This window comes from Macrotis lagotis, chromosome 1 (assembly GCF_037893015.1).
Source record: "Macrotis lagotis isolate mMagLag1 chromosome 1, bilby.v1.9.chrom.fasta, whole genome shotgun sequence".
In the NCBI taxonomy this organism is placed as follows: Eukaryota; Metazoa; Chordata; class Mammalia; order Peramelemorphia; family Peramelidae; genus Macrotis; species Macrotis lagotis.
The window spans coordinates 823,619,496-823,633,513 of NC_133658.1; the positions used below are offsets into that span (position 1 = coordinate 823,619,496).

At 32.6% G+C, this 14,018-nt stretch overlaps 1 protein-coding gene across 2 annotated transcripts in view; it reads left to right on the top strand.

Moving 5' to 3' along the window:
- Positions 1-14,018, top strand: part of RB1 (RB transcriptional corepressor 1) — a 165,118-nt gene that overhangs the window by 135,334 nt on the left and 15,766 nt on the right. For both annotated transcript variants that reach the window (XM_074217121.1, XM_074217122.1), the window contains 6 exons: positions 1,569-1,711; positions 3,400-3,545; positions 4,604-4,708; positions 8,872-8,985; positions 9,074-9,237; positions 12,512-12,542. In XM_074217121.1, the coding sequence (XP_074073222.1) occupies positions 1,569-1,711; positions 3,400-3,545; positions 4,604-4,708; positions 8,872-8,985; positions 9,074-9,237; positions 12,512-12,542 (703 nt within the window). The remainder of the gene's footprint in view (positions 1-1,568; positions 1,712-3,399; positions 3,546-4,603; positions 4,709-8,871; positions 8,986-9,073; positions 9,238-12,511; positions 12,543-14,018) is intronic.

Here is a 14,018-nt window from a genome sequence, read left to right on the forward strand (position 1 = left end):
AGAAATTATCATCTTGATAGGTTTAGAACTTTTTTGTGGAGATAGGTAGTAATCCCTGGGAAACCTTAGTACCATTATTGTATCCAGGTATTGATACTAGAATATATTAGTGAGATTATTTTTCAATAACATAAAGCAAGGAAAATTACTTGAAATGTCAGTCCTAGAATGTTTAATGAATTTCTGCTTGAATGGATTAAATAGTAGACAACAAGTTAATAAAGTTTTTTGGAACGGTTAACTTGAGCAGTTAGAGCTAATAGAATCTGGTTCCATGTGCAATTCTCCTTTCATTATGTATTATTTGTGTCTATGTACTCCTAGATCTGTTTATGATAGTATATACCCATAGAGTAACTACTACCAAGTTAGCCCAAAATTGGCAATTCATGAATAGAGAAGAAACTCTTAAGTTAGTTGGAACATCCTAATAATTATAAACTGGACAAGGCTACCAGAATAAGAGAGAATTCTTTATAAAATCACTGTGGCAATAAATAATTTTTTTCCTTTTTTACTAATATACATTTTTTCTGATCTGTTAAATATTGTGCAGAAGCCCACATAAATGTTTAGCAAATGCTTCTACTTTAGAATTTGTTTTATACAGTTGATACCCAGACTCAGGAATCAGGAATAACATTTCATTGCCCAAATTAAAGAGAATGCAATAGAGAGCACTGAACTAGCCAAAATTTGTTTTAAAAAAAAAAGAATCTTGGTATTCTGGTATGTAATTGCCATATCTACCAAATATGTATTTGTGAAATATTCATTATGGAATATTAGCATTATAATAAATAAAATATGTATAAATATAATAAATTAGAATATTAATATTGTAATGTTACTTAATATTACTTATTGACATTCCTTCTTTTACCTCCATAGAATTTCCCCTACTATACAATTTAAGCTGGAGTGTGTGCTTATACACATTCATTTCTTTTATCTATGAACCATAGCATTATCATATTTAAGTTTTCTGATTTTTAGTGTTTCTTTTTTTTTAAAAAAGGTATTCTATTATCAGAAATTAGACAGCAATTTATATTGGTACCAATAATTGATTTTTCTTTTAAGCTCATGCTACATCCTGGTCCTTACCCATGAGAATTGGTAAAAGTTGAATATAATATGTATATAACCGTTTTTCTATAAGAAGTTGATATCTGGGGCGGCTAGGTGGCTCAGTGGATAGAGCACCGGCCCTGGAGTCAGGAGTATCTGAGTTCAAATCTGGCCTCAGACACTTAATAATTACCTGTCTGTGTGGACCTTGGGCAAGCCATTTAACCCCATTGCCTTGCAAAAAAAAAAAAACTTTAAAAAAAGTTGATATCTAAAATTCAACATTTACCATGATAAAAAATGTAACATTGGAACATGATTGGATTAGTATTCCTTTTGTTATTATCTTTTTGAGCTTATATTTAAATGTCTATTCATTTAAACTGTTAGCAAATGATAGAGCAAATCGAGGCTGTGTTCATATGTATACCACTGCTAAAATGTTCTTCCTGATTACTATATTTTGAGTTAACAGTTTCTCTTTTGCATATGTCTAGGTATCTTTCTCCTGTGAGATCTCCCAAGAAAAAAGGATCAGCAACTCGAATAAATTCCACTTCAAATGCAGAACCGCAGACATCAGCCTCTCAAACTCAGAAGCCACCGAAATCTACCTCCCTTTCACTCTTTTACAAAAAAGGTTCAAATATTTCCCATTATCATCACAGTTTCAAATTTAAGGAATATCTACATGATGTATAACAGTGTGCTAACTTATTATGGATTACTTATGTACAATGCTTTAAGCTCTTTTTTTTTGGCAAGGCAGTGGGGTTAAGTGACTTGCCCAAGGTCACACAGCTAAGTAATTATTAAGTGTCTGAGGCCAGATTTGAACTCAGGTCCTCCTGACTCCAGGGCCAGTACTCTATCCACTGTGCCACTTAGCTGCCCCGATGCTTTAAGCTCTTCAGGGAAAAAGTGGAAGCCTTAAATAGGTTTTTTTGCTTTTTAAAAAAAATTGAAGTAAAAAAATGAGATCAATCAACCAGTCACATATATATATATATATATATATATATATATATATATATATATATATATATATATAGTACATGCTATAGAGCAACTCTGCTGAGTGCACAAAAAAAAGCAAAAAGTAATTCTTCAGAAAAGGACTCAATCTTTAAATAAGACACAAAGCATCGTATTAGTAATAGAAAATTTCATCTATGTTAGGTGCCTCCTTCCAAAAGAATAATTTGGATTCTAGGTAATTTGCTGTTTATCTTTAACATTAGTTATCAAAACTTAAGACCTCTAGTTTTCAACAATAATAACAAAGATACTCATTTTTTTTAAAAGTGCTTCTTTCCTTTTGCTCCTGATTGTTCCCCTCTTTCAAACCTTCATTTCTATTTATATTTCTCTGTTAGAGATATACTAAATAAATTTATTATAGTACTCATATTAAGACACATTTTTGACATTGGTCTCCTTATTGCTCCTTAAGTAAGATGCTACTCTTAATTCCAGGTATTTTAACCGACTGTCCCTCAGTCTGGAATGCTCTCCCTCCTCAACTCTACTTTCTAGCTTCTTTCTTGGGCCAGCTAAGATCCCTTCCATAGAAAATTCCCCTTTAATTCTGGGTCCTTCTTTCTATTGATTATCTCCAATTTATTGTCTTATTTGGACATAGTTAATAATATATAATCTCTCCCATTAGTCTGGGAAGATATTGTCTTTTTCCTTTCTTTGGATCCCCTGCTTGTCTCATAGTAGGCACTTAATAAATGTTTACTGAATATAGGTATTAGTAAACATAAAGCAGTCCCTTTATTTTTGACCACTAACACTTATTTTTTGATTTTTGCAAGGCAGTGGGGTTAAGTGACTTGCCCAAGATCACACAGCTAGGTTATTATTAAGTGTCTGAGGCCCTAGCTGGCCCCTAACACTCTTTTTTTTGCAAGCAAACTCAGTCTGTTTATCTTTATTAAGAATTGCCATTTCCTGTGATATTAATTACTAACTTTTTTTGAAGTTGTCACATCTTATGGTTTATTTGTTTGATTTTGCAATATTCTTTAGCCCTCCTTAGACTCCCACTCATCACTTCCCTAGTTCATCCCCCCCACCAATGATAAATGGCATATATTTGTTTTTGAAATTTAATGAATGCTTAACTCAGCAAGCATTACTAAGCTCTATCTGTGGGCTAAGCTGTTGTGTTAAGGATGGGACAATTTGTTTTTAAAAAGGATAATAAGTATTGGATGGCATTCTGGTTTTAAGAATTTAGGATAAGGAAGAAAATCAGTAATAAGTCAAAATTAATAAATATTTAAAAATAACTATTTACCTTTCTTTCCCTCTAACCACTAGTGTATCGGTTGGCTTACCTCCGGCTAAATACACTGTGTTCACGACTTCTGTCAGATCACCCAGAACTGGAACACATCATTTGGACCCTTTTCCAGCACACACTGCAAAATGAGTATGAACTCATGAGGGACAGGCATTTGGATCAGGTAAAGAAATCCCTCCCTAACTTTCTTTTCATCTAGTAAAGATTTATTTATAAAGTACTAAATATAGACTTTAGATACCAAAGGAAAAATTAGGTTAATGCAGTAAACCAAACTGTGTTCAATTGTGAACTTGTTACTTTTATTTTGCCTTCAGTAATAAAGATTAGCTATGGAGTTCAAAAGTTAACCTTTTTATTATTGTTTGGATATTGTTTTTATTTTAAAATGTCAGTGATAGTATGTTGCTATTGGGAGGGGGTTATATTGTACAAGTATGAACTAAACTCTATACACAGGGGCATAATATGACTCACACTGTTGATGGTGTAGCATACAGCTTTATAATGAAATTTTATTTTATTTTTTCAGGTAGTTACATTATTCCGTCTTCAATATTGAGTGTATGTGAAATATATATTTAAGCTGAAGAGATTCATTCACTTCATATTGCCATTGCTTAAAACAGTTTAGAATTCCCTTTGGATGTATTTTCTTGGCTAGCGTGAAAGGTTATTGCAGAAAATATAGGCACTTAGATGGGGGAAAGATTCATAATTAGTAAAGAACCCTGAAGCCCCTAATTAAGAAACTATGGGTAATTTAAATAATAATGGCTAAGCTTTATTTTAACTCAGTAGTTTCATTGTCTTCCCCACTTGGCTCTTTTATTTATTTATTTATTTTAGCCAGAGCTTTCATCTAGTAAATAGTCTAAAATAAATTTAACCTCTTTTTTTAAATACACTAAGGAGAACTAAAGGCAAAATCTATTTTACAAACTTGATAATTTGTCCTTTAATAATTGAGTTGGATGTAACTTTGTTTTTATTATGAGAAAATTTGGAATAAAGTTTTCAAAAGAGGCTTTGAGAAAGAGAGGCTTTGAGATGAAACCAATGATAGTGATATTTTGAACTCTTTTGTATTCTGTTTATTAAAGCTGATTATCCTGAAAGAATGTAGCTTTCCAGCAATTTGAACCAGGTAGGAAGTGTAACAGATACTTTTTGTAAATGAAATTACAATTCTTATTCTTTTTACTTTGATTTAATTAATAGATTATGATGTGTTCCATGTATGGCATATGCAAAGTGAAGAATATAGATCTTAAATTCAAAATCATTGTTACAGCATACAAGGACCTTACCCATGCCATCCAGGAGGTATGTAATTTATATTCGTATGAGTCTTTAATCCACATAATTTTAATCACTATATTATAACTTTTACTAGAAAGTTTTACTAAATGAAATCAAAATTTACATCTCTGATTATAAATTGATTTTTAGCCAAACATTCCCAAATTTCTTACACTTTTAACCCATTGAGACTATTTTTATAAATCTATAAAATGACACTTTATATTATTTGATAAAGCTGGATCTGGAAAAACTGACATTTAAAAATCTAGATTAAGGTTTAAAAGTTACAAAGGATAATTATAACATCTTAAGTAACAGGTATTAAATTTTATTTAACAGAGTAAAATTTGCTTCAAAAAGTAATAAGTATAGTTCAGTTTATTTTTCTTCCTGGATGAAATTTTTAAAAAAAGTTTATATGAATGAAATCTTATCAGTAATTAATAAAAACTTATTCTTGAAGCAAATCTGTTATAAAAATTCCACTACTTTTTTTTTTTAGAGTTTTGCAAGGCAAATGGGGTTAAGTGGCTTGCCCAAAGCCACACAGCTAGGTAGTTATTAAGTATCTGAGGCTGGATTTGAACTCAGGTACTCCTGACTCCAGGGTCGGTGCTCTATCCACTGTGCCACCTAGCTGCCCAAAATTCCACTACTTTTTAAAAACATCCTGCTAATCAAATAAGTTTGGTATTGCTATAATTATATAATTTTCCTAGGTACATTAGAGTACTTAAAATATGAAAATAGTTTCATTGGTGATATTTGATTTTTTAAATACATAATTTTTTTATTTTTCTTATTTCAAATAGATATGATCATGTTTATCAGAAATATCCTATGGAAATAAATTCATGGAATTGATTTATGGAATTCACTTTAAATTTTTTTAATTTTGAAAATATAAATTTCCTAAATTGGAAATCTTTTTTATTTAGTCACCTCATTAAGCACTTGTCTTTGCTTAATAAACATTTTGTTTACATTTGGATTTAGGAGAGTGAAATTTAAGTATGAACTAGACATGATGATTTTTACATAACTCTTAACTCTCCATATTCATACTTGTGTTCTACCTTTTGGGCTGTGAATGCTTCTTCCCCCAGGCCACACCTCTGCTACCAGCATGGTTGACTGACTCTTCTGGCTTGTTGCCCAATATGTGTTGAGTACTTCACTTTTACTACTACAGCCATAGCTTATCCGTAGGAAAATTTGAGAATTGTGATGTGTTAGCCTTTTGCTAGATCATATCTTCCTTTTCCTTTTTCCAGTTATTGATTGATCTCTTGAGCTTTCTTGATAATCTTTCAGCTTTCATGTCAAGGATTATCCTACTTTCCCTTCTTGGGTCACCTTGACTAATGTGTTTTCTGTCTCCCATTCCTCATCATTCCATTTTTAATCCTCTTCTCAAGATAAACTTTCTTCCTTGGCAATTGCATCCATTTCCATAGTTCGGTTATCCCTTTTATTCAGGTGACTCACAGAGTTATATATCCAGTTCTAATCTTCTTTCTGCAGCTGAATTAATTTAATTTAATTTAATTCAGTTCAATTAAATTATATCATCGTGATTATTATTATTATAATTATAATTATTATTCATTGCTAGGTTATGCTAAGCTATAGTGATATAGTGAGAAATTGAAACAGCCCATGCTATCAAGGACCTTACATTCCATTGTATATCATGTATAAAGATAAGTAAATATAGGATCAGTTGAGGAGGGAGAATAATTTAAAAGCCACAGACATAAAAAAGGTACTATTATCTACTAAATAGTTAGTCTGTAGTCTACTACTATAGTTAGACTACAGTCTACTAAATAGTTAATATAGCAAACTTGAGGTGAGAAAACCAAGACCATGAAAAGTTAGTATATGACAGTTATTGGTATATGACATATACTAATATGAATGAATAAAGGCTTAAACTGAATTCTTCCTGACTTCAGTGAAAATACTTTATCCTCCCAAGCTACCCTGCTTTTAACAGTTGCCACAAATGTACAGGAAAATGAAAGAAATTATGTGACCTATCGCTACAGATTGTAACATTTTAGCATCTACTGAATATGTAGAAAGACATTACTTTGTGATGATAACCTTACTTTGGAGATTCCAAATATTTAATAAACTAACAAATGATAGGTCCCTATACCATAAATCCCCATATATCCTTGAGAATTCAACAAATAAAACTACACTGGAACAAGAGTACTACCAAAGAAAAAGTTCTCCACAATTGTCCAGATATAATGTTGATAAAAATAAATGATTTGTTCTAGGATCAGATTATGAAGTCAGGTAGTTAGCACTTCATAAGCTGATTCCTTCATACTTTTCCAGCTTCCTTTTAGTTTAATCCTTTCTGTATACTCTCTGATCTAGCTCCCCTGGCCTGCTGGTTGTTTCTCCCCTATCATTCCAGCTCTCTAATCTGTTCTTTTAGATGGGCAGTTCCCCACACCTGGAATGCTCTCCCTCCTAACTGCTGCTTCTTACTTTCTCTGGCTTCCTTCAAGACTTGTCTTAAATACAACCTTGCTCTGGAGAAGTTCTGATTCTAATAAAGGAAAATGACACAGAGAGGTTTTAGTTTGAGGTCAGATGAAAAGGCATCATCTTAAGGTGCTGCAATAAAGATGGTAAAGTGTCTTCTTCAGTGTTATTCCCTTGATAAAGCAATATTCATTTCTGATGTTGAACCATTTCACATTGCTGAGGGCTTTGATAACAAGAAATTTTTTTTCTTGGTCTTCAGTTACTATGACTGCTTAGTTGTCAGGGACTCCAGCAGCTGCAGAAACAGTTGCCATATTGCATTTCCACAAGTGTTGATTCCCTGGATGATAGCTACAGGGACTGGGCTGTAAATAGGGTTCTTTGGGTGGCAGTATGCAAGGGAGGGTAGAGGACTCTATTGTTACCAGGGTTCTTGGTTCAGGGTCCTGATTACCTTCTTCTTTAGCAACTTTTGGCAGTTGATGGGGAAGTCTGCACTTTTTTCCCATAGGGATTGCTTTCTGGATGATATCTGGGATGCTGGGCTGAGAGCAAAGTTAGAAATATGGAGGTGTATTCCTATTCCCAGGACTCTTGGGCTTACCCATCAATGGCAGGAAATAGTTGGTGATAATATTGATTCCAATAGTAAGTCTATTCTCTACATGGTGACTTTCCTTAATGGTGACTGTAGGTAGGGCCCAGGCTAGAAGCAGGCTGCTATTCTTGGTAACACTGCTATTTGCAGGGCTTATGAGCTCACAGACCTGAGCCACCTCCATTAGGATCTGAGGGAAAGTAATTTTCAAAATGGAGTTGGTGGTTTGACTCACCTGGAATATACCACCACTTTTATCTGTCTCAGGGTTCTTGGTCCAGCATTCTGTCCACAAAGCCACAAGGCTTCATCTACTTAATCCTCTGCTATAACTCTATTCTAACTTCTGTGTACACAGTGGTCAAATTTATATACCTAATCTTTTCCCCAAATCTGAGTTCCATATTTCCACCTGACTTCTGAACATCTCCAACTGGATGTTCTATTGGTATCTTTGATTCAGTACATCCAAAACTGAAATCACTTTCTCTCTGTCTAAGTTTTATATTTCTTTTTATGGTACCATCATCCTTCTAATTACCCAAGTTTGAAATTATGGATTCATCTTATCTCTAATCTTTACCTCCTATGTAAGAGCAATGGAAAGGTCAATCCTATTTACTACCTGTATGAGCAAATTACTTAACCTCCCTGGGTTTCTGTCCTCATCTGTAAATTAAGAGCATTTTCTCTCTCTCTCTCTCTCTCTCTCTCATGCATACAGCTGATCATGATCTCAGCTCAAAATTTTATGGACTTTTATTTGGACCTCTTTCTTTGCCTTTTTCACATTTTGCTTTGTATTATATTTCTTTGTGTGTATTCAATTATTTTCCATCTCTACTCTTAAAGCCATGAGATTAAAACTCTTGCTAATAGGAATTGGATTATTTTTATCTTTGCATCTCCACAAAGAATTATTTGAATATAGTCAGACCTGCTTAAATATTTTTGGATTGAAGTTTTTAATCTGTTGAGGAGCACATTGCAATATAATTTAATAAAAGTATGAATCAAGATAAAAGAAAATATTGAGATGAATGATAATGTTCATTTAGCATAATTTTTTTCTCCACAGACTTTCAAACGTGTTTTGATCAGAGAAGGGCAGTATGATTCCATCATAGTCTTCTACAATTTGGTCTTCATGCAGAAACTAAAAACAAATATTCTACAATATGCTTCCACTAGGGTATGTTGAGAATATGTTGTATGTTTGTGTCAAAATTTCCAATTAAGAAATGTTTTTAAAAAACCTTTATTTATTTTTGCTTCTATAGCCCCCAACATTATCACCAATACCTCATATTCCTCGGAGTCCATATAAGTTTTCTAGTTCTCCTTTACGTGTTCCTGGAGGGAATATTTATATATCACCCTTGAAGAGTCCATACAAATTTTCAGAAGGCCTGCCAACTCCTACAAAAATGACTCCAAGATCAAGGTTAGTGTTTGTTTTCTCTTTGAACTAGTGGCAAAGAAAAATATATTGAAATAATTTTGATCCAAGTTTAAAAAATTTCTAAAAAAAAGCCAAAACTTCTCATCTAAATTTTACCATCCACCTAAATGGTGTCTTTAGGTTTATGAATAAAACATTTCATATGTTAAAGGATAAACCTGCAAATACCACCATCCCTCTACATTCTGCTTCTTTTTAGACAGAGCTGAGACTCTCAGTTTGGTTGCATGACTTTGCATCAATCACTTTTATTTTTACTGGAACTCATCTATTGAATGAAGGTAGAGTCTTTTGAACATTTTTTGTGAGCTTTGACCACTCTTCTATTGTAGAAAAGCAATACCCCATTAAGGATGAGGGTAAAAACTTGTTAGAACAGATGATTGCAAATTGAGACTTGAAACTGTTACTTCTGGTTTTCCCATGGTCTCCTTATATTCCCTTGGGCAGGTCTCTACTTCAAAAGGTTGTTGTACATCAGTGAGCTTGTGTTTTTGAAGCTTTTTTAGATGCTCAGATGAAAGGTGCGGTACAACACTGAATTATTATACTATTATCCACATCAACCACAAATGCTTCCTTGCTTTGATGTGCTCCATTTGCCTTATTACATCGTATCATGGGCTATTTGAAACTTGTTGTGCTTGTGTGCAAAGTGGGAAGATTAACCCAGTAGAGTTATAATATACTACCATGCTAATAGTACCTGGCCAATCAGATTATACTTAATGGATAAGAAAACGATCAAGAGGAAGAAATTTGTTAATACCTTGTTGTTTTTTTAATTTTCTGCTACCAAGCACATACTGTATATGTTTAAGAACTGAGCCCTCATTTGCCAAGTAGCCTTATTACACAAAGAAAAAGTTATCTCTGATTAGGTAGAATATAGGTAAAGTTCAAAGTATTTACCAAGAGGTATAGATGAAGAATCCCCAAATAAAGAGTCAGAAAACCTGGATTTGAATAATGGTTCTGCTTCCTACTGGCTTTATGACTTTGAGAAAGTAATTTTACTTCTCTGATCTTAGTTTCCTTCAAATCTAGAACAAGAGGGTTGGACTCTAGGTCCCTTCTATATCTAAATTCTCTAAATACCCATACATTGTTTAACTATAAGCAAGTTACTTAACCTTTAGTTATTTCATCTGTGAAAGTTCATATTTGATTCACATGTGTATTTCCAAGAGGCAGAGAGAGAATATGATGATAAATATTCATCAAAAAAAGGATTTGTTGTTTATGTTTAACACTTAGAGCATTTTAATATGATAATGTTACTCTTTTCTTCTGTCTATACTCATATTTTTTATGTACAATGTATATTTTATTTAGTTTTCATTTGGCTAGATGCCTTCCTAATAGCATTGATATTTCCTCCTTTATATTGTAAGTTCATAAAAATCACAAGATTAGAGTTAGAAAGTACTCTCAAGGTCACTTAGTTCACAACCTCGATGGACTTGCTCATTCCATCAGTGTAACAAGCAGGGACAATTTGGGGCTGTCTACAATGGAGAATGCCATCTGTATCCAGAGAAAGAACTGTGGAGTTTGAACAGAGACCAAGGACTATTACCTTTAATTTAGAAAAAAAACTGATATCTTATTGTCTGATCTTGCTATCTCTTATACTTTATGTTTCTTCCTTAAGGATATGATTTCTCTCTTACCACATTCACTTTGGATCAGTGTATACCATGGAAACAATGTAAAGATTGGCAAATTGCCTTCTGTAGGGGGGTGGGGGGAGGGAAGTAAGACTAGGGGGAAAAATTGTAAAACTCAAAATAAATAAAATCTTTATAATTAAAAAAAATAAGGAGCGGCTAGGTGGCGCAGTGGATAAAGCACTGGCCCTGGAGTCAAGACTACCTGGGTTCAAATCCAGTCTCAAGACACTTAATAATTGCCTAGCTGTGTGCCCTTGGGCAAGCCACTTAACCCCATTTGCCTTGCAAAAAAAAAAAAACCTAAAAAATAAAATATTCATCAAAAAAAAAGATCACTTTGTTCAGCCACAGAGGCCAGAGAAATATCTTGTCAAGATCACCAAACTAATTAGCATAAAACCTAGAATTAAAACTTAGGTACTCCTGATATCTAGTCCAGTGCCCTTTTTACTTCATCATATCATCTTCCTAAAGGGCCAGGAAATATGATGTCTCATTGATTAACTTATTAGAGCCTTATGCAGATTAGTTCTATGTAAATGATTTTAAATGATGTTAATGAGTCATTCTATACTAATAATTGTATCAAGTTTTTTTTCTTTAAAATCAAGTATCTATTTAAAGGATGTTTTGGTGGGGAGGAAGAGCGTTATTCCCTCCCCCTCCCCCAACACTCCCCCAGTGAGCTTTCCCTGATAACAAAGATTTTTTTCATTTGAATGAAATACATTGACCCTACCCAATGCCTGTGCAATATTCTACTAGGTTACCAATTTTAAAAGAATTAAAATGTGATAACATATATTGAATTTTAAATCTATAAGGAACTTAAGAATTTAACACAATACTTTTAACAATTTACCTCATGAGAATGTTGTGTCTTAAGTTTCTCATTCTGATCATAAATTATTTTACTAATGAAACTGAAATGTACGGTTTGAGAAAGATATTATAAAGTACTAGATATCTCACTATATATCAGTTTTTGTTATAGTTATAATACATGCTAAAAAGGTCCAAATATATATCTCCTACGGCAAAAAGCTACAGTTACATTTGACTTGGTCTTTTTATGATAGAAATGTAGATGGATTGTTAGAAGAAATTCTATTTGTTCATTTGAGTTTTTGCTCTTAGTATTCTTTTCTTCCACTATGAAAGCTTAGGATTTCATAAGTCAGCTACTTTGTATAGTGGATAGTGTTGACTTTTTAGTTAGGAAAATACCTGGGTGCAAATTTTGCCTCAGAATCTTATTAGCCATGTGACCATGGGCAAGTCTTTTAGACTCTTAAGTTTATTTCCTCATCTATAATATTAGATAAATTAACTACTATAATTATTAATGTTCTTATAAATTTGTAACTCAGAGTAATTCTGCATTAAAAATCCAAGGTATCATTATAATATGGGAGAAAATAAGGCACCTCTGTGCTTTTATTCCTAATGAGAATAGCTTTTCAGTGATTAGGAGATAGCAAAATCTTCATTTTAATAAACTGAGTCTTTAGAATAGTGTGTTCATATTAAACTGTTATTTTATATATGTTCTCAAGCTAATTTGTTCATTTTTATCTTAACAGAATCTTGGTTTCAATCGGTGAATCATTTGGTGTAAGTATTTTATTTGCATAACATTGTGATTTTTTTTTAAAATGGAAAATTCAAATTCCTCAGTTAGGTGTATTACATAAAATTCAAAAGTTTCCTGTAGCCTAAGCTCAGAAAATTTAGAAAAGTTTGCTGTACCATTCTGAACGCAATTTGTAATTATCTTACATTTGTAATCCAAGTTACTAGAGATTTTGATGTATCAAATTCCACTAGTATTACAAAATATCTAGTCCATATAGTACCATCTATAGTTTATTTTATTTCCAATTAGCATAATTTTTCTATTTTTTTGTTTTTTCCCAATAAACAAAAACAGAACTCTTCCTTCCTTTTTTAAAAATAACAAATGTATATAAATGAAGTGATACAAATTTTCACATTGGTCATATCCATAAAGCATATATCTTGATCTGTACTATGAGTCCATCATATCTCTGTCAAGAGATGGATAACATGTTTCATCATGGGTCCTTTGGAATCATGTTGATCAGAGTTACTGACTTTCAGATTTTTGTCTCTTAAAATTGTTATTAATGAATAAATTACTTTCCTGTTTCTACTTCCCTTACTATGCATTAGTTTATTGTCTTTCTAGGTTTCTTAAAAACTATACCCTTCATCATTTCTTATAGCACAGTGTTAGTTCATTATATTCATGGACCATTATTTGTTCAACCCAATTGTTCAGCCATTCTCCAATACCATCCTTTTAACTACCTTTATATTTCTCACTCATACTGTCTAAACCTCTGGGAAGCCTTTTCAGTATCATCTAATACATGCCAAGTTCTCAGATCTTATTTTCTGAACTTATTACTCTCCAGCTTTCCCTATTCCTCCTAAAACATTTAGCTGATAAGATAAAAAGAAAATTGAAAAATTGGAAGGGGTCTTAAAGGTAAACTAGTCCCAGCCTTTACCCAAAGTATGAATCTAGTCTAAATCATCCGAGACTAATAGTCATCTAAAACTCCAGTGAGATAAAACCCTATAATCCTCATGGTAGCTTTATTCTATGTTTGATAATTTGGTAATAAGTTTTCCCTCAGTTTCCCTTGTCCCACTTTCTGTAGTCTAGTAAAATAAGTTCAGTTATATTTCTATGCAATGTCCCTTCAATAGCTGAAAATAGTTATTATGTCTGTCCTAAGTTTTTTCTGAGTAAAATATCAATAATTACTTAAGTCAGTTCTTCTTAATCTCAAACTTTTATCAGTGTCCTTTTTGAAATATGATGTACAGAACTGGACATAATATTCCAGATGTGGTCTGACTCGGCCAAAATAGAGTGAGATTATCATATCCTTCATTTTGGGCACAGTACTTCTGCTGATATGATTCAAGTTCATATTATCTTTTTTGTATGCTACATCACACTGTGGACATATTTATTAGAACTCTAGACCTTTGTCACATGAAATGATCTAAACTATTCTCATCTAATCCAACAATCAATTAGTAAGCTTTTAGTATGGT